The sequence below is a fragment of the Fundulus heteroclitus genome, chromosome 17 (assembly GCF_011125445.2).
Source record: "Fundulus heteroclitus isolate FHET01 chromosome 17, MU-UCD_Fhet_4.1, whole genome shotgun sequence".
NCBI classification, from domain to species: Eukaryota; Metazoa; Chordata; class Actinopteri; order Cyprinodontiformes; family Fundulidae; genus Fundulus; species Fundulus heteroclitus.
Genome location: NC_046377.1, coordinates 23474155 through 23500087, shown reverse-complemented (window position 1 = coordinate 23500087; position 25933 = coordinate 23474155). Strand labels below are relative to the sequence as shown.

Genomic DNA, 25933 nt, shown 5'->3' with positions numbered 1-25933 from the left:
AGATTGTGTAGCAGCTTGGCATGGACAGGGCGTGGCCAAATATAAAATAAAACTGGTCAGTAGCGCCAAATAATCCTCAGGTTTTAGTTTGAGTATGAAATTATTTTAATCATAACTGCTGGATTTCCCCCCCCCAGCTTCAGGGTTTTTCTGACAAGCATGTTTCCTTTCTGACGTTAAAACCATAAAAAACATTTTTTGTATGAATTTAGATTTAGGGAAGTTTGCTGATGTGTTCTAACAAAAAGCGCTGATGATCTCAGAGACAGCAGAGACTCCAACTTTAAGCCATTTGAAAGACGTAAACATTGTCAGGTCGTCCAGACGCAGCAATACATGCTGCTATATTTTAATGTTTGCCAGGATAAAAACAGGAAGGAAGAGTCTGTCTCTTCCTGGGTTAGAATGAAAAACAATTCAAGGTTACCAGTTGCAAAGTGACAGGCAAATGGAAGCAGCCAGATACTCGTTAAATAGAAGCAATAAAAGAGTCCCTTCTCCAGCTCACCTGATTACAATAATCGCATGAATTGAATTTATTTGCAATGTATTGTCACTACACATGTACAGTGGGATTATAAAATGCCAGCTCCAGAAACAGTGCAGACGGTGTAAGAAATACAAAATAAATGCATTACAAAACTAAGAAAATTAAATATGGTGATATTTACAACATGGACCACCATAAAATCCTCTGGATGCTATCAAGTGCTGCAGAAGCCTCTCATTCCATTAATTTTAACAAATGAATGAAATAGCTTATGAGTGAGCTTATGAATGAAATAGCAAACTGTTTTGTCAGCTTCATTAAAATTAGTTTTTATGAGCTGGGAATTTTGTTCTGTCCATGTGTCAAACTCAAGGCCCGTGGGCCGAATCCGGCCCATCAAAATTATTTATCTGGCCATCAAGAGCAAAAAAAGGCATATCACGTCTTAAAGTGTATAAGTATATAAAGTTGCTGAAACTGTGCCTCCTGTGGCAAATGTTTTTGTAGTAACAGCATCCTGCCACTAAATATCTGTTTTTCCACAACACATTAAAACAACCCATTAATGTCCAAAAAGTGACACAGAATTATGAGTTTAAAGTTTAACTCACACCCAGTGGCGTCTCTGGCACGATAAGTTAAGTGTGGCACAAAAACTCAACACCTACTAGCAGCAACTAATTTTTTTTTTGTGATGCACACAACCTCAATTTAATCAATGTTAAATGAAACAGCTAAATTAGCATAAACCAACACACTAGAGCTAAATGTACAAATAAAGGCTCACCGATAATGTCAATTTATTGAACAGAAGAAAATCACAATCCTTCATTGAGCTAGCAAGGACAACGCTAGATGGTCGCACACTTTCCAGCAGAACGTAAACATCCCGTGTGCATTTTTGGTATTTTGATTGGACAATCAGAGCTTGGGTAAGAGGATTTGTGTCCCACGGCTGTCTGAGAGCGTGTTGGGTGTGCTCACTGTGATTTTACATGTTCGTTAAACAAATAACAGTCCCAAAATCACGGTGCCTCAAGAGGATTTAGCCTACCGACCTTGTCAGAATTCTGGCAGACTTAGATATGTTTATGACAGCATGTTATTGGTAAGGGAATCTGTGTTTTTTTACAGTATTACTCTAAAAAACGATTCTGTCCCACTGATTATTGTGAACGTAGAGCTCCAGAGCGACATCTGGTGGGGCCTGGCCCCAGATGCAGAGATGCTCACACCAGTATCTTTTTTCTTTTGCAGATAAACCGTTCAAATGAGCCTAATGATGCACATTTTATTACTGTGAAATTTATCTTCATGTAAATTATGAAGTGATATCTATACAGGAGCAACCAGCCCTTTTAATAACACATATGTTTCAGAGCAGCAGTAACAGGGTCTGGATTCTTTGAGCTGCACCACTTAATGCTCCGCTGCGTGAATTCAGACTGTAACAGTGAAACCACATACAAACTGGTTTTCTTTATTGTCAATAAGTTAATTTTTAAATGGTGCAAGCGCAGCATAGTGTTAACAGCACTGAGCGATATTATACATTGGAGTGCTAATCACCGTCTGTTTGAACGAGTCGCTTTGAAGCCACCAGCCGCCATATTGGTACTCCCTATTTCCCCCCAGTAACTAGAGAATATGTGCGCTACAGCATCGAATAACGAGGATTTTCTCATGTTCAGGGGGGGCTTAAGACTGTTAAAATGTCAAGTGCCATATAGTTTTATGTTATGTTCTAAAACTATCAAGTACTGAGAAAGTCATGTGCTGAAATATTTTGCATTTTATTCATTTAAATATATATGTTTAACATTTATAAATATATAATATACAAAAACATATTCACATATGTTTACACATACTTATATATACATGTATGTATATTTAATATGAATAACATGTAAAATATTTCAACACCTAATTTCCTAGTAGTTGATAGTGTTAGTACATCCACTGACTGTAGAATTACCTGTGAAACGTTTTCACTCAGGCAGAAAACTGCTTGTTGTTGCAACCAAATCCTGTGTGATTCTGTGAGAGTAGGGAGTAGCAAGATGGCGGCCAGTGACTTCAGTTTTTCGGCAAAATCAGCACTCCAGTGTATTATATAGCTCAGTGGTATCGGGGCCAAAAAAATGGCATTGGCGTTAACAGGCCTAGAGAGCCCCCTTGTGGCTATAGATGGTAATGTTTACTCCTTGGCTCATGTTGGTAAAGATGAAATTATCATTTTAAAAAAAATAATAATTAATAATATATTTATTTATTACACGATTTAAATCGCAGGATCGGCCAAATATAGAAATGAATTTTACACCCCTGTATATAGATTAAAATTGGATAAGCAGCTGCACAAGAATTTATTTCCATTCATAACAAGCTTGGCTCAATACCCTGGCAGATTTAACTCAGCCATTTAATATATTAGAATCCATGCTTGCCACCACCTTTTGCTTCATCTTAAATATCTGCCACTATAGAAATGTTTGCTCTTTAGAGTAAATGTGTGTGGCTCTTAAAAGAGCCGTTGGGTTGCTGGCGGGCTGATCCAGGATCAGTCTAAGCCCTCTCTCCGCGGATGCGGCGGGCCAGCTGGATGTCTTTGGGCATGATGGTCACCCTCTTGGCGTGGATGGCGCACAGGTTGGTGTCCTCGAACAGACCCACCAGGTAGGCCTCGCTGGCCTCCTGCAGAGCCATCACGGCAGAGCTCTGGAAGCGCAGGTCCGTCTTGAAGTCCTGAGCGATCTCCCTCACCAGACGCTGGAAGGGCAGCTTGCGGATCAGCAGCTCCGTGGACTTCTGGTAGCGGCGGATCTCTCTCAGAGCCACGGTACCGGGCCTGTAGCGGTGAGGCTTCTTCACGCCGCCGGTAGCCGGGGCGCTCTTACGGGCGGCCTTGGTAGCCAGCTGCTTCCTGGGAGCCTTTCCTCCGGTGGATTTACGAGCGGTCTGCTTGGTTCTGGCCATGATTAAATCACTACTTCAGAGCTGAAGAAGAAAATGTAAGCGACGGAAGAGATCGGCTTTATAAAGGAACTGGCGGCTTGAAAGTATGTTCTGATTGGCTCAAACGGGGGTGGGCGGAACATTTGTCCAGCTCAACTATTGGTTGGATTTAAAATTTCAAACAAGGCGCCAAATAAATGTAACGGCTGACGGAGAGCGGGGTGAGGGGATTTAGTTTGCCAGCAATGTGTATTCAGAGTCAGTCAAGTAAAGCTTTTAAAAAGTTTGGGGAGTTTGTCTGATTCTTAACGGCTGTGTTTTATGTTTTTATTGTAATATATCATCGACCTTTCCAAGAGATTTGTTACAGCAAAAAAAAAAAATTATAGTAATAATAATAATACTGTATTGTTATTACTATTATTATATATAATATCATCGACTTTTCCAAGAGATTTGTTACAGCTACAATAAATGCTTATGAAGGTTGTATTAACAAAAAAAGTGACCATTGGAGCTAAAAGCCACTATCTTAAATAATTTAAAAGAAACAAATGTGCTCTTCTGCTTTCTTTACATTAGACAAACTGCTCAACCTGTCCTGTTGGACACTGTTTAGGCGGGTTATGGTTCATAGTGCTGTAGCCAGGTTTTAAAGGTGCACAGCCATGTTATTTGACTTTTTTTTATTTATGCTAATGATTGTGAAAAATAGTCCATCTCTATTGCAATACTTTATTTTTGTCATTTTAGTAGTTTTAGAAATACAAATACATACATTAAACAATTGGACCCCCCTCCAACAAAAATTACAGAGCAACTAGTTTGACAGGAGCAGTTGAATAATAATTTAAAAAAAGTTGTTACATTACTTACACAGTTGGTGTCAAGTTCCAATGAATCTTTTATCACTCATGACCAGTAGGATGCGATCTTGGTACTTTCCACGAAAATGTCCTGCAGACACATTTCCACAGTTCCTCCAACATTTTGCCTTCTCTTTGTCGTTACAATGTTTATTTTTAATGTCAGGTGTAACAAAAAACCACCATACATTTCCAGGAAAATTCCCTCCATAGGTCAGAACTTGACGTGTGGATCACAGAATTACAAATATTTAACCAAACATCATCAGTTATTGTTATTTTAGCTTATTTTTCCCATTTAAACTTAATATATGTTGTATTACATTGTTTCTCTGTTTGTAGACATGAGTGTAGTTTGGATATTGTTTTCTCTTTTTTTTGTGAGGTCTTCCGTTGCTGGAATCTAATAAGATTTTAAGTATACCTGTCTCATCCTGCTCCAAAAAATTTATATTTTTATTGTAATGGTATCTTAGCTGAAGGTTAAGGTCACATTTTTCCAGGTTATGGTTATCTTGAAGTTGTTTAAAACTCTTTAATTCACTATTGCTTGCAATATTCCAGTAACTTTTTTGTGACTGCTGTGTAAATCCTCTGTCATTTTAATTAATGACTCAAATTCGACATAACCTTCCATTAAAAGCTCTTGTTCTGCTGGGAGAAAAACTGTGGGCGTTCTTTGGCCATGCTGAACAGCCAATAGCAGCGCTGCTGATCAATGTTTCTGCTATCGATACATTTCCCCTTTTAAAGCGATGCATGAATGCGCATTTATCTCAGATAACTCAATCCAGCCATACTAATCATAAACAACAGGTGAGTTAGAAGAACCCAATTAGCCGGATAATGGTTAGCACGATGAAATCATCTTGGATGTCTCATTTGATCTCGGATGTTTTAAGCAACGTACGAAGAACGGACCTCTGGTCTGCAAATTAGCTAGATGACCAATGAACATTGAATCAGTTGCACTTCAGATTGTAACAATGTTTTGTTTTGCTTGTTCTGTCCCTATCAAATAAACTATTAATGATAACAAAACTTCAATCCACTAGAAAACACCAGAGAAGTTAGCCGCTACAGCTAGCTCCTTTCTACCACAACTAGGCACTCAGCAGCTCCTTCCTACAGCCTTGAGCTCAGCCAATAGGTGACGCTGTTCCAAAGACCGCCCCCTCTGTTTTTACATTGGCAGCTGCACGGTCAGAGCTATGGAGGACCAATCCTGCCATATGGCACTCAATTTTACATTATTGCTACTTTTTGGCCCTGTATTTTTAATGAGTCATTTATTTATATTTGTATGTATTCTGAATTATGGCAGGACTGGTCCTCTACAATCTGGGCTCACGTTATCCATTTTATTCAAGTTTCTTGTTACATCTTTAGTTTGTTTTATGTGGTTTTTGTTGTATTTATATTGTATTTTGCTCTAATTGCTTTCATGTGTATATGTATCTTCTATATATTTGTTCAGCACCTTGGTCAGCTGTGGCGTTTGTAAAGTGCTTATTAATAAAGTTAGCTTGGCTAATATGAACAGCGATTGTTGTCACCTCTTAGCATTTTTCGAGAAATAAATTCCTGAAAATTAGTCAAAAGCACTTCCCAAACAGACATGATAAATATTGACTTGGTATGCCTCATCTACAGTAAAATTCTGAAATATTTATTCTATTTATAGTACGAGTGTGCGAAAGTAATAGTTTTGTCAAAAATATTATAGGGTTATGCTTCTTTTCTCTTTATTTATATATTTTTCTCCTGCAATGCCACTCCTACTTCTTTCTTACTGTAATGTACCATGGATGCGCAAAGCTAATGTTTAAGAGAAAACTGACCCCAGTCTGGAAATCGGGGACAGCTCCTTACTGTAGAGCAATGAGTAATCCTCTTTTTTGCCGTTAAAGCAAAAGCAACTCGTCCTTTTTCATATACAATGATGGAAAAATGGAGAGGAAAAGGATCGATTATTATTGGAGTTATGAGTGACAACTGAAGTGATTCAGTCTCAACAGGCAGCAGAAGGGAATGGCAAGAAAATTCAGCTTTTATTTTGGTAGTCCACTTCCTCTTATCAGCAAGGGAATTTGTCTATTAGGTAAATAAATGTTTTAAACAGTAAATTGTAATCTACTTTAGAATTCAGAAAACTATAACACCTGTGTTCTATTGTAGTTTTGTGACCTACAGCAGAGTTACGTAAACAGCCACAAAATTTCAGTAAATGATGATAAATGTAAACAGCAGAATGTTGTAATCTTCAGTGGTGTTCATTATCCGTGTAGTAAAAGACAGGAAATAACAACATGGTATTGTTTCAAGCCAGAACATTTCCAAACAAAATGAAACTGGCAAAAGTCATGCCTCTGTATAAAACTGGGAATAAACACCTCTTTATTCTCACTACTACCCCAGTTCTCCATCTGGAAAAATCTCTTTAGTACCCAGCTGGATAAATTCATTGATAGATACAAAATTATCACAGAAAGTCAGGATGGATTCAGAGCTAATCGATCAACAGCACTTTCTATAATAGACACTGACGGTTTCTTGTTGCGGCTTCCTTTCCAAGCCTTTAGCCACTGCTGAGAGTATTCAGGTCGGGTCCAGTGATTTGTTGTGACATGTGGAGGCATATCCACGTATCTGTTACATATGGTAACAGATACGTGGATATGCAGAACTGCATTTCAGTGAAGTTATTACAAACACACAGCTATCAAAGCATAAAAGGATGGATAATGAAGGGATGAAACCAAACAGGTAAAACTGGGATCAATTGAGTTTTGACGATGGATGGATATAACTACGGTCAACAAAAAGTATGGCTACCTGTGACCTAACTTTCATCTGACTCACACAGGGTTCCTACAGCATAAGGCAAGTTAAATTCAAGACTTTTTAATGCGACTTGAAATAAAAAGTTAAGACCAACTTCACGATAAACAAGATAAACCTGGTTGCGACAACTTTACCCAAATGTTTATTTTAACATAAACCATTACTTTCTGGCTCAGTAGACATGTAAAAGATTTTGAAAAACATTCCATATAGGAAGAAAGCTAAACAACACACAAATTACAGATATTTTTTAACAACTACTGAACTGAATTCACAAACTTTGTTTTATTCCCTACTAAAATAAACTATAAATCAGTGCCAACTCTTTTTCACAGCTATGGTCCGGCCGCAGCAGTTTTTATTGGTTCCGCTATCGGGACGGAACCAATAATGGTTACATTGAGCCGTTCGGTAAATTTAAAAATATATAATTGTGTCAATTATTTTACTGTTTGGTAAGGATTACAAAAATAAAATCCTATTTATGACCTGGTAACAATTTTAAGACCTAAGAAAGAATGATTTAAAACATTTTAATGCCATTTAAGGCCTAAGTTTACATTACTGAATTCAATGCCTTTTAAGACTTTTTAAGGATCCGCAGGAACCCTGTCACAGGTGAGCGCGCACCTTTTCACACATACACTTCTGTACACGCACCCGCCTCTGTAACACATGCACACTGCACCACATCAAGTGTTTGTCTCCCACGGTTCCTAAGTAATGAAGCCATAAGCTTGACACTCTCCTTTTCCCTTCTTTAGTCCACTTTATGGCAAAAACAACCAAACAGGATCCTCTCGGTTAGGTTCAACCGTTTACTTCAAAAATTTAATCGATGCAGGCATGAAATATCTATTGAAATTAAAGTAATAAAAGAAGATTAGGAGAAATGTGAATGCGGTCAAACAACTGTGTGGCTTCACTCTTACTGAAGCGGTAGCCACTCTCAAACACTGTAACTCTGTAATGAGCAATTAAATATGCACATTTTCTAAAGAGCTTTAGTATAGTCGCTAATATTACATATCCTTACACATGAGAATTTTACCTTTTAACATCTTGTACATATATTTTATCTTATGAATAATTACTTTTATCTTAACCGAAATCACCATAAAAAACTTGAACTTAAATTACCCCCCACATCTGAATAAGCTTAAAATGAATTTATGCTTCTACAAAGTCAAAAGAGGAAATCACCAAAAACAGCACACAGTTGGAATATTTCTAGACTTGAAGAAAGTATTTGACACATTACATACATCACAGCATTTAAATTCTTAAACTTGAGCGCTATGGCATCAGGATGAACGTATTTAACTGGCTGAAGCAATATCTTTGTGTCAAGATGGATAATAACTGTTTTTCGTGTTTGGAAATTACTTGTGTCGTCCACCAGGGGTCAGTATTGGGTCCTAAATTGTTTATTTTGTACAATAATGATTTGTGTAAGGTCTCAGATTAACTAAAGTGTGTGTGATTTGCAAATTATACTAACATTGTTTGATCAGGTGACCGCTTGCAAATGTTAGTAGAAAGGATTCATAGAAACAAATCATCATTAAAAACTTGTCATTCTTTTTGGGTACAGAATAAATAAACCACAGTTGCAAGCTAATTTTGGAGGGTATCAAATTGAAAGGGCGAATTAAATTTTCTCGGAGTAATTATTGATAAACAAATATGCTGGGAATCTCACATTAAACATGTACAAGTTAAATTGTCAAGAGGGGATGCAATACAGCTTCTGGGTTACAAATCACATTCTTTACTGTTCAATAGTTCCTCCATGCTTCAATAACTGTACAGTGGTTTATAACTGTACAATTATTATACAAGTGTAATAAAACCAATAAACATTCTATAGGGTTTTAGTAATTCTGTGAATGGTGGCTAGTTTGGCAGGCTACAAGCTAATACCATCAACTGAAGTTCAACCAACGACCCTAGAGTTCAGGAAACCATAATTAATAAATCTGTTGTAATAAACTGCACTTAGGTCAAGTAAAAACTTAAATCCATAAGCTGTTTAGTAAAGCTTAACAGAATTCAGCAAAGGATTTAATATATTATGGCAGCTTTAGCAAACTACAGTTCAGTTGTCTACTTAAAACGTAGAAACGTAGAAAACCATATTGTTGTGGGAGGACAATAGATTTTTGAAAAATCAAGAGTTAAAAAATACAACAGTGCAGTTCAGAAACCTACAACAGGAAACAGCAAACAATTCAAGACTCAACTGTAAACTACAATATGGTTCAGTAAACTGTGGTGAATTTGTGTAAATCATAGTACAAATTAAGTAAACTACAAAAGAGTTCAGTAAACCAAAGTAAATTTATCAAAGCACAATTGAGTTCTAATAACTCAAATTTTAATTTAAAGAAGGGAATTTTAGTGTAAACTACAGTACAGCCCTGTAAACTACAGTTAAGTTCAGTAAATGTAAACTTATTAAACTACAATTGATTTGATTTAAAAAAAAAATAGAAGAGTTCAGTAAACTACATTTGGCATATTTAAACCACAGTATATTTAAGTAAACTACAGAAAAGTAAATTACTGTGAATTTTACTGCACTGTAAAAATGTTCATTACAACAAACTCTGTTGAAGTTCTGGAGACTAAAGTAAATTTAAGTTAGCATTGAACAATCTACATAATTTTAATAATGATTTTAGTAATCTACACTTTGGATCAGTAAACTACAATAAAGTTGTTGACATCTTTGAAATTTTCAGTAAACTACAGCAGAATGATGGCCCTCAGAGGTCAGCATCTCAGCATCCTGTCGGCCATCTTGTTGTGGGAGGACAGATTGATGCGGTGAGCTCCTTTTTTCTGTTTTTTTTTTTATAGATTACATTATTCTTTCAAATGGTTAGTGGAGTAGACTCTGTGTAAACATACATTGGATGTGTGTTTTGGATTGTATGAACTGTGCAGCGAAGAGAAACGGCGTGACGAGAAGCTTTAGAGCCAGCAGTCGGTTGGTTTTTGTTGTTGTTGTGAGGGAACTAGCCGACGGAGGCGCAGCAGGCCGTCCCACACTTACCAGGACAAAAACACTATTTTATACCGATTTTATCCCTTTCGTATAGTCCGGATCTTGGAACACAGTGAAACCTACCATATATGTTGGTATAATAGCCTAAAAGACGTTTTAACGGTTGTGTTTTGGCTGGATGTGCTAGCTAGCCGCTAGCTCTCATGCTAATAACCCAGCGTTTTCTATGGATTTCCCTTTAGCTCTTAGTTGGCTAGCTGGAGCTTTGACTGTCATTTATAACTTATACAGTGGTGCGGTGAAACAGCTTTTCTATACACTAAACTAACTAACAAACTTATACGGCAAGTCGCGTAATTATTTACCCGTGCATATGTGTTTATAAACTGGCTAATGTTGGCGCTAGCGTTAGCCTGCATGGCTAGCTTTTAGCTTCTTGCTACACATCCAGGCTAGCAAACCGATCGTCTCGCTTTCATTACTAATATAAGATTAAAATTACTTTACTTTGCAAACAACCGTGCAAGGATAATGAAATCTCACTCTAAGCAAGCCCGCGTTTAACCTTCTTATTGTTGCTGTAAATGAATGATGTTTATCCAGCTGTGGTAAACAAAAGGAAATCAGCGAGATAGACGCAGGAACAGGATTAGTATTTCATGTGCTTTATGATTTATGGTTTATTCTGTAGCTAAACAGCTAACTAAGGATGTGCTGTGAGATGTGCTTTGTGTAATGTTTGTGCAGACTAGGCTGATCATCGCGTTTAGATTTGTGCATTAAACATGTCTTGACTAATTCAGGTAAAAGTGGACAATTTAAAATACGACTGATCAGGGTTAAATACTACGAAGCATGTTTAGCATAGGAGCTTTCTTTGAGAGGTCTCAGCTAGCCAGATGTTGCTTGTGTTCCTACAAAGCTGGATAAATGGCTCTACCACAGTGAAGAGGCAGGGTGAAACCTTGCTTTAAATATATAAAAAGTAAACAAAAGTGTAAAAATAAAACATTATGATTATTTCAGCCAAATCATTGAAGCAAAATGCATGTAACATTTTGTCAGAACTGCAGGTTTTCTTGTTTCAAATGCTTTTTCACAGTAAGAAAGACAATTTAGTTCACTTGGGTAGGACATACATTAAGTGTTTAAGTTCATTTTAAGACCACCGGCACCGCCTCTCCATGCTAATAAACACTTCAACAAAGGCTGATATAACTTGTGTGACCACCAGCAGGCAGATATCGTTATGAAGTCTCATAAGATTGGATTAGATTCAACTTTATTGTCATTACACAGGTACAGGTACAAGGCAACGAAATGCAGTTTAGGTCTAACCAGAAGTGCAACAGCAACAAGTGCAGGATAAACAGTGGTTCCATAAGTACAGGACATGGGTTATTACTGAATAAATATAGATATGTATACTATCATAGACAGAATTTTACGGATAGATTTGTCCTATGAGTATAATATATAGATAACTAGTATTGTGAACTAAATTTACAGCTGGATATGTACCGAATATAATATACATGAATATTACAGGTGGAGTTTTACAGATATGTGCGATAGCATAATATACAGATGATTATTATAACAGAGTTTACATGTACTATGAATATATGTACATGTACATATATAACCATGAAAACATGGTTATATATGTACATGTACATATATAACCATGTTTTCATGGTCAGTGTTGACTCTGTTGGATAATGTTGTTAAAGAACTGCTGCTGCTTTATACGCACGACCTGGAAACCCATAACCTGCTCCAGAGTGTCCAGGATCAGTTGTACAGGTACACCTGATGGAAAGTTGAAGCAATTTAATAAAACCAAGACACTAACATGCCTGACGTCAAGAGGTTTAATCGCTTCTTATTTGCCAACTTAGAGATATTTCCATCGTATTTCAACTAAGAACAGTGGTGGAACCTGGTAGTAATGACAATGATTTATTATTCAGTTTGAAGTAATTAATTTTCCTTATTGCATTGGAAAGAAGTGACCCGGTGAAATGCTTTAAATTTGCATCGCTGAGCCCTCTGTGATCCCTGATTCACCAGCCGATCTGTGCTGGTACCTCCATGGATATCTGCGACAAGCTGACGACAAGCTGTCATCTGACAAGCTGACAAGCTGTGATCAGATGGGTGGATCTGAATCTGTGGAAAGGAAAACTACAGATGTTTGGGAAAGCTGTTGGGCTAGAAATAAAAGATCCTTGAAGAAATCTAATTTCAGCTTTCATGCGTCAGACGTGTAATTCCTTATAGGACGTTTTGATCCCAGTTTCCTGCACCCTGACCCTCTGCTATGATTCCTCAGGTGACAGGCAGGATGTTTGGTGCTACCAGGAAGAAGTTTATGGAAGGAGGAATTGAGAGCGAGTATGCTTCGGACGACTCCAGCCTCTACTACAGCCACACGTCCATGTTTGCTCCTCACCGAGGTGACAAAGACGTAAGTCTCTGACTCCAGCAGCTCAAAGCTTCATAACCACAAATAAAATCCAGCTAGCATTATGCCATCTCTTTGTAAGTTCATTTAAACAAAGACGCAGACATCCCTAACTGCGGTTTAGCGAAACATGATAAAGATCGGTTTTCAGTGTGATGTTGGGTCATTTTACACATATTAGAACTCTGTTTCTGTAAAGTTTTAGCTCAGAGACTTTTAAAGGTTTTCTTAACCACTGATTTAATCGGGTTCCAACAAAAAACTTTCCATTATTCAAGCACCTCAAATATCCAGAAAATACAGTGGAGTGTATATAAATAAGAAGTATGAGGAAAATCCACCTGAAAGCGTGGCTTGCTTTGGTATTTAACTTAATTTACTCTTATCCCCCTAAATAAAATCCAGTGCAACTAATTCCTTTGAAAAGCCACTTAATTAGTGAATGAAGCTGACCGGTGTGCGATTTGATCTCAGTTTAAACAACATTTAGGAATAAACAGCATGATGAAGACGTCAGGGACATTGATGCTTTTCTTCAGCAGTGACAGGGAGCTGGTCAGAGTTTATAGGGTGCATTCCACATTTTTCAGGGATTATTTGGAAACCATGTGTTCTTTTCTTCAGTAAAGGCTGGTTCACACTGCAGGATTTTAAAATATCCCCGTGGGACACCACACATGGTAGAGTATTCTGTTAAGATTATTTTAAGAAACACGGCGATAATCTTTGGCGGGAAGATTGTGGCAAAAATCAGACTAAAAATCCTGCCGTGTGAAGCAGCTTGTAGGGTTTGAATGTTGTGGTGGTTTATCAAATAAAATCCTAATCAAATAATCTGGTTTAGTTAAAAATTTGAATTACTTCTGGATGGTAAATGTGTTTATAATGAACTTCAAACTGTCAACACATTTAAAGCCGAAGAAAAGTTTCCAATTTCAGCTCAAACTTGTTTGAAGTTTGGAAAAAAAGAACATTTGATGAGAAAAAGGAGCAAAGCTACAAGAAAAGATTCAAACGAGTTCTGAGTGGGCTGACAGGAAAAAGGCTACTGCTGGTTCAGAATGAGATGGATCCATTTTTATGTATAAATATACAATAACTGCTGCAGTTTTTTTGTCTTTCTCGTTTAGCTCTTTGATCAGAGGAAGATTTTGATCTTATGTTTGTGCTCCCTGTGTGTTCAGATGCTGTCGTCTTCCTCCTCATCGAGTCAACTGTCACAGCTGGGAGCCAGTTTATACGCCCCACAGAGTAAGGTCAACACTCAAAGATGTTTCAGCATCCGTTCACGTCAAGCGCTAATTAAATCCATTTAACCTGTTTGACCCAGTAAAGCTGCAAACCCAATTCAAACCTGTTGTCTGTCCACCTGTGGGCCGAGCGACAGGTCCGGTCCTGTCTCAGCCTTACATCCCTTTTATTCACCTTTCTCTCAGTCATATTCATCTCTATCATCTGTATAACAACAGCTTGTGCCAAAAACTTTAAATTTCTTGAAGTATTTGGATAAACATTGCAGTTGCTGTTCCTGCGTTTACATTTTCTTCTCTGGGAAACTTGAGGTTCACAGACAGCTGGTGGTACCTTGATGGTCTGGCTGCTGACTCCCTGCCAGGGCTATGGAGCATGGCTGTGGAAGAAAGTGTGATCACCTCATAGCTTTAGGGGCTTCATTCCTTAAATACAAGATTCCACGTGTTTAATAGTGGTGGTGCAAAAAGTTTTCTTTGAGTTTTTGTGAGGTGATTAGATATCTATCCTGTTTGCTTCTTAACTTCTTCACCCATGTTTATTTATCGTGTGGATGATCATCGGGGAAAGTGCTCTTTCTTCTTCATGTTGCAAAGCGGCCACAAATTCACTCCACATTTGAAGAAATTAGGATTTTTTCCGTAAGACGAACAAAACTATCCAAACCGACCTGGTTTTACTTCTGGGAAAAAGCAATTTCCCCCTTGTTTAATCGTGAATTAAAGTGGTTAAATCAATTTGACAAGCCAAACCGAGGCCTGATTATTACCTGACCTGCAGATATAATAGATATTTTAAATAGAACCTCCCTGTTGGCTGAAAAATCTCAAAAAACGTATCTTAAAAAACAAAGTCACTGTCATCTATCAGAACCTTCCCAGAAGTTCAGCCAAAATTACTCCAAGAGCTCATTGACGATTCAAGCAGGAGGTCACAGAAGCACCGCCAACCAATCAATAATAAGAAAGAGAGGCAGGGCAAAAATGGCCTTCATGGGAGAGTTTCAGGGCCAGAACCTCTGCTGGTCCAAAAGAGCACAAAGATTTGTCTCATATTTACAAGTAAATTAACTTTGGGGAAATATTGTGAGGACTGATGGGACAACAGTGGACCTCTCTGGAAGGTGTGTGTCCCGTTACGTCTGCCGTAGAACTAAGAGACGTAGAACTAAGAGACGTAGAACTAAGAGCGTGTTTCAGAAACAGAACATCATCGTGACAGACATGGTGGTGGAGTGAAGGTCTGGGATTACGTTGCTTCCTGCAGACCTGGAATCATCAACTCTGCTCTCTACCAGAACATGTCCAGCAGTCAGTAACTGGACTTTAAGGCCAATCACGCTTTGGTTCTGCAGCAGGACAGTGATCCAAAGCAAAGCAGCAAGGCCTCCTCTGAAGGGTGAAAGAAATCTGGACTTGAATCCAATTCAGATCCTGGATTAGGACCACACTACAAAAACAGACCTTAAAATAAGTAAAATGTTCTTAAAATTTGGGGTTTTGTCCTTGATTTGAGCAGGTAAATGATATTATCTGCCAATGGAATGAGTATTTTGACCCCTAAAATAAGATAATTAGACATCCTGCACTTGAAATAAGGTGATGGAGAAGAATTGTTCCTATTTTAAGTGCTCAAATCTTATTCCATTGGCAGATCATCTTATTTACCTGCTCAAATCAAGGACAGATACACTAATTTTAAGAAGATTTTACTTATTTTTAGTTAAGTTTTTGCAGTGCAGAACCACGACGTTCACTCTAGGAAACCGGACAAACTTCCGAGTCAAAGGCTCAAACTCTTGATGTCAGTCGTTGCTGCTCATGGAGACTCCAATATTTATCAGGGTTAGGGGACAATTACTTTTCACACAGAACCAGGTTGGTTTGGATTGTTTGTTTTCCCCCATAACCACTTAAATCCCCATTAGAATGCTACTTTTTGTTGTTACTCAGGTTATTTTATCCAAAATTCAAATTATTTCAATGAACTGAAACATTTAATTGTGACAAAGAAGCACAAACAAAATAAACTTTTTCACTTCACTTTGTACATATGATGTTTTTTATTTGCCCTTAAAGTGGATCTTTACGTTTCCCCGTTTCTTCACTTCTTTCACTACACGGGTTGTCGTATATTGAAACAGGCTTCAAGCTCCAACCAGGGCTGGACGATATATAACAAAAGCATATCGATTAAAAATATAAATAATATTGATCGATATTGATAATTATCAACAAATGTAAAAAATATATTTTAAGTGCAGCCTTGGCCATTTTATGGTGTTGCTTAGCGACCTATTTTTAGATAAAGACACAAACACTGTTTTTAAAAAGAACGCGTGCTCTCTGACGTCTTTGAAGGGGGCGGGGCTTCCTGGGTCTGCGTTTGTGATTGGTCAGGAGGATGTAATGACTGTAATATTAACCTACATGATAGGATGCAAAAGGAAGGAAATATGTTATTCTATTGAACTTTTTATTGACACTTTTTTTCCTCTATTGTCGATATTTGTCTTTTGATCGATGTTTAGCGTTATTGAATTCACTTGTTTCACTACACGGGTTGACGGATATTGAAACAGGCTTAAAGCTCCAACCAGGGCTGGACGATATATAACAAAAGCATATCGATAAAAATATAAATAATATTGATCGATGTTGATAATTATCAACACATTTAAAACATATATTTTAAGTGCAGCCTTGGCCATTTTATGCTGTTGCTTTGCGACCTATTTTTAGATAAAGACACAAACATTGTTTTTAAAAAGGAAAAAAGAACATGTCTGACCTCTTTGAAGGGGGCGGGGCTTCCTGAGTCTGCGTTTGTGATTGGCTAGGAGGAGGAAGGAAATATGTTATTCTATTGCACTTTTTATTGACCCTTTTTTTTTTCTTCTCTATTGTCGATATACGTCTTTCGATCGATGTTTAGCGTTATTGAATTATCGTCCAGCCCTAGATCAGACTAAGCTTTACTCAGATGAACGTGAAAACTTGTCTTTTTCTGACGCCTTTTCTGACGTTCTCCTCTCTCCTGGCGGCTGCAGGCGCTCTGGGCTTCCCCATACGCGGCCTCAACAGCAGCGTGGCGCCTCAGCTCAGTCGAAGCTCGCTGAACCAGCCTGCCAGCCAGCTCTCCAGCCACACCAGTACTCCCAACTCCGGACCGCTGCACACGCCGCCCTCACCCAACAGGTCGGCCGCCCCTCGCTGCAGACACCCAGGAAGATTCCCTGACGGCTGTTTGCAGCTCCTCTCTTTTCTCCCCGCCTGCATTTGTGAATTTCTTATTCAGTTATTCTGAACACAAGAGGAAAAACGCAGACTATTAATCTTTATCATCAGACGTTGTTGTTTTTATTTGTTTTGTTTGATTTGAGACGAGTTTAAAGGCTCATCTTTAGTTATATTTCCTTGTAAAACAAGGAAAAGGTTTAACTAATCCCGACTGTTGCAGTGAATTTATGGTTTTAATTTAGCAGAAGCGGACCTTAAGCTTTGCAGACGCTGCACACTTTGGTCTCATAACAAAAGTAGTGAGACGAATAGCTCAGATCTAACTTCTCTAAGGCTCTTTAAAGTGTCTCCTTAGATTAAGACACAACAAGCTCTTCTCCAGGGCGAGGGTGTATTAATGTTTTAGTGCCTGGATAACACCTTAATCTTACTAATAGAGAAGGCTGTCTAATTATATTTAGGCAACAAATCTCTGCCTATAGAGTAAATAATATTTTTTTAAACACTGATTACATAACGTCATAGAAAGGAATGGAAGGGAATACATTGAGAGTCACATTGGGGTTGGTCACTGATAAAATCAGTAATTATCTTTTGATATAACAACCCTGATATATCTTATTTTAGTAATTAGGTGAAGGAAGTGCCTTCTGATTTTCAGCCATTTAATAACGGCACAAATGTGACTATTTTTGTAAAGTTTTAGACCACAAACATGCAGCGCCTGTCACTCCAAATCAAAGTCAGCTGCACTCCTTCATTAATCTTGGCTCAATGCAGCGAGTGAAGAGAGAAATACTCGTTTAGAGGAGTTTAGCAAAGCAAATGCCTTGCTGCTAATAAGGCGAGGGTTGGAGAACCTTTAATGCCTCAGGTCCGTTTTCTGCAGCAATGTGCATAAAATAAATCACGGTGCTCACAGAAGTTGTTCTGCCAGTGGAGGCTGTTGGTTCTGTGGCTCCATCTGGACGTCTCAGTGGCACCGAGACTGAATTTTAACTCTGCAGAACAAATAATCTTGCTGGATAACCTGGATTCTGGTCTGTACGGGAGGTTCTTATCGCCCGGTCCATAAATCCAGAACAAGGAACAGTGGAGACGTCCAACAAACTTTGTCCCTTATATGGATGTTGACAGATTTTTCTGTCAACTCCTGAGACTTTAGGGTTTAATGTTGTACTATTGCAATTAATGAACGTAGTATTTTGGTTTGTTTTCACTTCATTAGATCATTACACATTATGTTAGTTAGCTCCTGTTTGTTTTTTCTCTGTATAATCTGAACAAAGATGCTAAAATAATCTTAGAAACACAGAACCTGCTTGTTTATTTAAGTTTAAACACTGCAAAAACAGAACTAATAATAAGTAATATTTTCTCGAAATTAGTGCCTTTGTCCTTGATTTGAGCAGGTAAATAAGATTATCTGCCAATGAAATGAGTATTTTGAACCCTAAAATAAGATAATTAGATATAATGCACTTGAAATAAGACAATGGAGATGAGTTCGTCCTATTTTAAGTGTAAAAAATCGTATTCCATTGGCAGATTATTTTATTCACCTGCTCAAATAAAGTATAAATACACTCATTTCAAGAAAAATGTACTTATTTTTAGTTCAGTTTTTGCAGTGAACATTTAGAGAATGAATTGTTTTGATGCGGCGTCTCAACGCCACACATACAAACCCTCCTTTAAGCTTCTCTTCCTTCCTGTCGGTGTTTTCTCCCTGCAGGGCGTCCATCATGCCCATCAGCAGCCGGAGCGTGCTGAACCACAGCCAGCAGGTCGGCGGTCCGACGGGGCAGACGGGCGGGTTGGGAGGGGGCGGCGGAGGAGAGAGGGGGGGCGGCGGAGGAAGGAGCGGCACCATGGGGAGTCCCAGCCGCTCGTCTCCCAGCATCATCGGCATGCCCAAGCAGCAGCAGGCGCGGCAGCCATTCTCGTTTAACAGGTATTCGTTGTGTACGGACCCCAATGCTGATGTCAACCGAAAGGAGGACTTTAAAGGCAATAAATGGTCTGAAATAAAGTTTTAGAGAAGGTGAAAAGAAGCTCTTCAGATTTATCTGCGCATAAAATATAACTGACAATTAATTTCAGCATTTATTCCACTACTGGATATCCGGTGACAAAAAAAAGACTTAATGTAGCAATTATGCTGTAAAAAAAAAGTCAAAATCAATACATTTAATTAATACGTAAATGTTCCAATACTTAAATACATAAATGAATATTTAAATGTTAAGCTTTTATTGATTAAAATCCAGCATAATGATTTGTTGCAGCGCTGTTTGAAATATAGTGACGCATCAGATAGACCATGACATTTGATTGGTTTACCACTTTAGCCCCGCCCACTCACACTCTTCGGAAAAGAAACCATGAAATATTAGAATAAATAGTTACTCTTTATGTAATAAATCTTTTTTATGTTCAAAATAAATCATTTGTGTTTTAAAAGTTACATTTTTTAAAATATTGATAATTTTATTCATGTAATGACATAAATGTTTATTTACTTTGACCATATTTGGACGTCTATTGAGAAAACTCGAGTGCTGTTTTCAGATGAACTCCAGTGTTTATAAGACTTTGTGTTTTAAAAATAAAAAATACGCAGCGGCTGTGCTTTAACAGGAACAAGTAAACACAGCAGTGTTGGTCTTACTTTACCACTTTCTTCTTTATTATAGGATTAATTTTTAAGATTTAATCCTTCACATGATGTTTGATTAAGTTTATAAAAAAGTACATTTGATGAGAAAAAGGAGCAAAGCTCATGATGTTCAAGCCTCAAACACTCAAAACATCTAAAACCTTTTCCTGTTGATTTGATCTGATCAAATCTCCCGCTTTGTCGTTTTTTCCCCATTTGTTTTACTATTTACTGGTTGATTTCATCCTTTGTGGAATTAGGTTTATTTTTTATACAAATAAAACTGACATGGACTTTATCACTGAACAGGAATCCAGGCTTCAACATGAGCAACTCCTTAACCAGCAACATCTTCAACGGCACAGGTATTCCTCAGCTTCAGGAATAAATTAGGAATTTAACAGAAAACTTATTTAATGGGAATTTCTTGACGCGCTTCTTCTAGACGGCAGTGAGAATGTGACGGGGTTGGATCTGTCGGACTTCCCGGCGTTGGCTGACCGGAGCCGGAGGGACGGTAGTTCGAATCCCACCCCACAGCTCAACCCGCTGGCCGGTCGGGCGCCCTACGGTAACTAAATACATCAGGCTTACCTGTAGGTCATAAAATGTCTTTAATATGTCTAGGTTCTTCATAATACTCTGCAAAAAGGGAACCAAAAGTTTATTTGTCCTTGATTTAAGCCGGTAAGTTTAAATGATTAGCCAATGGAATGAGATTCACGCACTTAATATAGAAACAACTTATCTCCATCATCTTTTTTTTAAGTGCAGTTCATCTAAATATCTTATTTTAGGGGTTAAAATACTAATTCCATTGACAGATAATCATATTTACCTGCTCAAATCAAGAACATTTCTATAAAAACATTCTTACTTTTAATCCCTTTTTTTGCAGTGTAGGTCTTAAATTACATCCAGTTATGTCCTAAATTTGCATCTTTTACTTTCATGTCTTTTTGTCACTAGATGCTTTATGCTTAGACAGTTAAAATGCAGTAATGTTATAATAACTAGCAGCTCAATGGAAAGCTTATATTCAATGTTTGGCAGCTGTCAGAGTTAGAAATGTTCTTATGCATCTAATACTTATAGCTGGAATCCTATTCATGCATTGCATATATATATATATATATATATATATATATATATATATATATATATATATATATATATACACTGCAAAAAGAGAACTGAAAATAAGTCAAATTTTCCTAAAATAAATGTATTTACCCTTGATTTGAGCAGGTAAATAAGATTATCAGTATTTTTACCCCTAAAATAAGATAACTAGACATTCTGCACTTGAAATAAGATGATGGAGATGAATTGTTCCTATTTTAAGTGCAAAGATCTTATTCCATTGGCAAATAGTCCTATTTACCTGCTCAAATCAAGGAAAAATACTTTAATTTCAAGAAGAATTTTCTTATTTTTATTCTATTTTTCCAGTGTATGTATGTATGTATGTATGTATATATATATATATATATATATATATATATATATATATATATATATATATATATATATATATATATATATATTTATATATAGTCATGGCTTAATTTGTTACTTTTTTATTCCCAGTTGGCATGGTAACCAAGCCATCCAGCGAACAGTCGCAGGACTTTTCGATCCATAACGAAGACTTCCCAGCTCTCCCCGGGCCAAACTACCAAACAAAAGACCCCAGCAGCAACAACGACGACAAAACGGTCTAGAATCTGCTTTTCTATCTCCTTCAGACGCCTTGGTGGGGTTAAAAGAAAAAAATGTTTCATCCGTTTTTGTTCTGCTTGTTCCGAGCAGAACCTGAACTCGTCGGGGAAGGTGTCCTCGAGCTCCGACGGTCCGAAGTTCCCCGGCGATAAGAGCTCGGCTCCGAGCAACAACCAGCAGAAGAAAGGGATTCAGGTGCTTCCTGATGGTAAGAATAAAGTTCCTGACTGGCTGATTTGAGAGGAACTGGGTAATTAAGAGGGCTGAGGATGCTGTTATTATAATCAAAGGGATTTATTCTTACTTCTGTCTTACCAAACGTCGGGTTTGTGGTGAGATCTGAAAACGCTGAAACGGCCGATCCCGTTAACTCTGTCTCTCAGGCCGGGTGACCAACATTCCCGTGGGGATGGTAACGGACCAGTTCGGGATGATCGGCTTGTTAACGTTCATCCGGGCGGCGGAGACGGATCCCGGCATGGTGCACCTCGCCCTGGGCTCAGACCTCACCACGCTCGGCCTGAACCTCAACTCACCCGAGTAAGACGAGCACAAACACAGGAGAAGCTAAACCCGAGCCGCGCAGACCCACAAACGTTAAGCTCTGTCCATGAAAGGAAACATGCATCACCTGGAAAATGTATCTACATGCTTTAAACTTTTCAGTATTTTGTCACATCACCACCAGAACTCGATGCATATTAGCACCTTCCAGGTTCTGATCTAGACCCAAAGGCGGTCTTTGTTCGGTTCATTTAAAATTCTGCAGCTTCTCTCTGGTTTTATGGCGGTTTCTTATGTACAGCAGGGCACACTCTGGTCAAAATTCACTAAAAGGCTCCATTTGGTGTTGATCTATTCGCAGAGTGACCCGCACACTGCAAAAATGGAACTAAAAGTAAAGAAAACTTTCTTGAAATGAGTGTATTTTTTTGATTTGTGTTGGTAAGTTTAAATGATCTGCCAATGGAATAAAATAGGAACAACTCATTTCTATCATCTTATTTCAACTGCAGTTTATCTAATTATCTTATTTTAGGTGTCAGTTAACTGATTCCACTGGAAGAAAAACTTATTTACAAGCTCAAACTAAGGGCAGATAAACTAATTTCAAGAAATTTTTTACTTTTAGTTCCTTTTTTGCAGTGCAGGTGAAGCCGAGACGCACTTTGCTTCCTGTTACTGGTTATTAAATTAGATTAGGTTCAACTTTATTGTCATTCCACAGGTACAGGTACAAGGCAACGAAATGCAGTTTAGGTCTAACCAGAAGTGCAATAGCAGCAACTGCAGGATAAACAATTGTTCCATAAGTACAGGACATGGATTATTACTGAATAAATATAGAGATGGATACTATTATAAACAAAACTCTACTGATAGATTTGTCCTATGAGTATAAAATATAGATAACTAGTATTGTGAACTAAATTTACAGCTGGATATGTACCAAATATAATATACAGGTGGATATTACTACGAGTAGAGTTTTACAGGCATGTACAATAGCATAATATACAGATGATTATTATAACAGAGTTTACATGTACTATGAATAGATGTACAGGTGGCTATTACTATAAAATGAATAAATAAAGTTTGGACAGAAGCTATTTAAATTAAAGTGCAGTGGAAGGTATTATATTTGATCGTCTGAACCGAGAGAAAGAGAAACTCGTTGCTGTCTGCAGTATTTAGCAAATTTGGAGAACGTTTTTGCCAAACACTTATATGATAACTAAATAAAGAGTTAGTGTTTCATCTCGTGTCTTTTTCCTGTCAGGAACCTCTATCCTAAGTTTGCATCTCCGTGGGCGTCGGCGCCGTGTCGGCCGCAGGACATCGGTGAGTTTGTCGTGTGATCTTTGTAAATGTGCTCCAGTTAATATTTAAAGGATTTAAATACTGTATCAGTGTGAAGAGAGCAGCTACAGAAATTAATACTTTATTAAAGCCAACATTTCCCCGTTTTCTGCCCTAACAGCATCTTAATGAGATGAATGATTGCAGTTCTGACCCGTGTTTTTTACTCGGTCATATTTAGCCGTATTTTGCTCGTTTTGTAGAGTTTTCTTATTGCTGTGAGTGAAATTAAAAGTGCGCTCAGTTCTGCAGCCTTCTCAACTTTCTGTGTGTCGTCTCTGCAGACTTTCACGTCCCCTCAGAGTATCTAACCAACATCCATATAAGGGACAAGGTACGAAGCAAGAACACCTATTTATTGTTTAAAAGTCACTGTCAAGTAAATATCTATTAAATACGCCGCCCTTTATCTTGATGATGCGCATCATTATGACCGTTTTCTGTGGTTCTGTAACTTTCTTTTTCTCTCTGCAGTTAGCGGCCATCAAGTTGTCTCGGTACGGTGAAGACCTGCTGTTTTATCTCTACTACATGAACGGAGGAGACCTGCTACAACTTCTGGCTGCAGTAGAACTGTAAGGCTCGCCTCGTTTAAAAAAAAGAAAAACACACGTCGTGTTCGTCCGTCTTTACGCGTCTCTGTGTGTGTTCAGTTTTAACCGGGACTGGAGGTATCATAAAGAGGAGCGGGTTTGGATAACGCGGGCCCCTGGAATGGAGCCCACGTTAAAGACCAACGCCTACGAAAGGGGGACCTACTACTTCTTTGATTGTCTCAACTGGAGGAAAGTGGCCAAGGTGAGTTAAAACGTGGAGTGGGACATATGTGGTTTTCACAGGGCGCCTCCAGGCTACCTTCACTAACAAGTATCTAAGATCTGGAGAACTCTATGATTATTATTTTATAATACAACCTTTTAAAACAACTGATTTAGGTCAGGGCTCTGCTACCTCTTAATAACTTTGGCTACAAATTAGATTTTTATTATAGTATTTAAAAGTAATAATGATAATAAATGCAGGTTTTAGCTTTTGTTTTTAATAATTGCTTTTAATTTTCACAACAAAATGACGCTAAAAGTGCCAGTAATATTTAATTTTAAAACAGTATTTTTTCATTATGTTGGAAACTATGTTTTTTTTTTCTCATCATTATCCACAAATATCAACATCTTATCCATCCTCTTTTTATAGACCTCAAAATAGACATAAAAGGATGTTTCTTTGACGATGACAACATATTTCCTACAGTAGATCTTTATCAAAAATTATAACTTGTCTTTTTTCAAAAGGCCAGGTTTAATTCAAGTGGACTGTAGGGAAAATGGCTCTTTAGACTGTAAAGGTTGCAGCCTCCTGCTCTAAATATTGCATAAATGAAGTCTTTTTACCCTTCATAGCAACACTTTACATAACATTGAAATAATATTTAACTCTGGCAGTAACCTTTTTTTCTGCTAGCTGACCTAAATAATGTTGAAATAGAAACGTCCCCTTAGTACTCTGTAGCTACTCTGCTAAGTACCCCTTAGGTACTCTGTAATTACCTCAGATATACATATAAGTACCTTGTTGGGTCCTTTCCAAGTACTCCATAAGTACCGTGTTGGTACCTCCTAACTATTTGCTCCATAAGTTAACCTATAAGTATCCTATAATGTTTAAGTAATCTATGTGTACCTCATGGCCTGTAAGCAACTCATAGGAACCCAAAGTTTACCTCATAGTTCTCCATAAGTTCTCTGTAGGCGCCCCATAAAGGCCCATAGCTACCCTCTTAGTTCCCTAAATGCATCGCTTAGATAAACCTGCACTGCAAAAAGGGAACTAAAAGTAACTACAATTGTCTTGAAATGAGTGTATTTGTCCTCGATTTGAGCAGGTAAATAAGATTACTTTCCAGTGGAATGAAGTTTTTGGACTTGAAATAGGAACAACCGTCTCCATCATCTTATTTCAAGTGTAATGTATTTAATTATTTTATTTTAGGGGTAAACATACTCATTCAATGGGCAGATAATCTTATTTAACAGCTCAAATCAAGGACAAATACTGTAATTTCTTGACCATTTTACTTACTTTTAGTTCCCTTTTTGCAGTGTGAAAGTACCACATATGTACCCTTTAAGTTCCTGTGTTACTACCCATAAGTACCTTCAGGCTAGGGGTGTGCAAAATAATCGTCATGACGATGCATCGCAATTCTAATTTTCGCAATCTACTGCATCGATTCTTGACGGCAAGTAAAAAAAAAAAAAAAGAATAAATAAAATTGCATGAATGGTTGGCGAACATCATCCAAAAACAAGTGGAATACAACTTCATTGGTTTAATTCAAGTGGACTGTGGACCATTTAAGCTGAAACAGCTGCACAGTGGCGCAGTGGGTAGCGCTGTTGCCTTGCAGCAAGAAGGTCCTGGGTTCGAGTACACCCCTGGGTCTTTCTGCATGGAGTTTGCATGTTCTCCCTGTGCATGCGTGGGTTCTCTCCGGGTACTCCGGCTTCCTCCCACAGTCCAAAAACATGACTGTTAGGTTAATTGGCTTCTCCAAATTGTCCTTA

At 37.9% G+C, this 25933-nt stretch overlaps 1 protein-coding gene across 1 annotated transcript in view; it reads left to right on the top strand.

Annotated features, from left to right (window-relative positions):
* Nucleotides 1–25933, top strand: part of LOC105930455 (CCR4-NOT transcription complex subunit 2) — a 45455-nt gene that overhangs the window by 17631 nt on the left and 1891 nt on the right. Inside the window, exons 2-15 of the mRNA XM_036148831.1 lie at nt 9903–9987; nt 12504–12638; nt 13820–13886; nt 16936–17083; nt 18861–19079; nt 20094–20149; nt 20230–20355; nt 21375–21502; nt 21597–21714; nt 21890–22046; nt 23290–23351; nt 23654–23703; nt 23844–23944; nt 24023–24167. Coding sequence (XP_036004724.1) covers nt 9903–9987; nt 12504–12638; nt 13820–13886; nt 16936–17083; nt 18861–19079; nt 20094–20149; nt 20230–20355; nt 21375–21502; nt 21597–21714; nt 21890–22046; nt 23290–23351; nt 23654–23703; nt 23844–23944; nt 24023–24167 — 1597 coding nt within the window. The remainder of the gene's footprint in view (nt 1–9902; nt 9988–12503; nt 12639–13819; nt 13887–16935; nt 17084–18860; nt 19080–20093; nt 20150–20229; nt 20356–21374; nt 21503–21596; nt 21715–21889; nt 22047–23289; nt 23352–23653; nt 23704–23843; nt 23945–24022; nt 24168–25933) is intronic.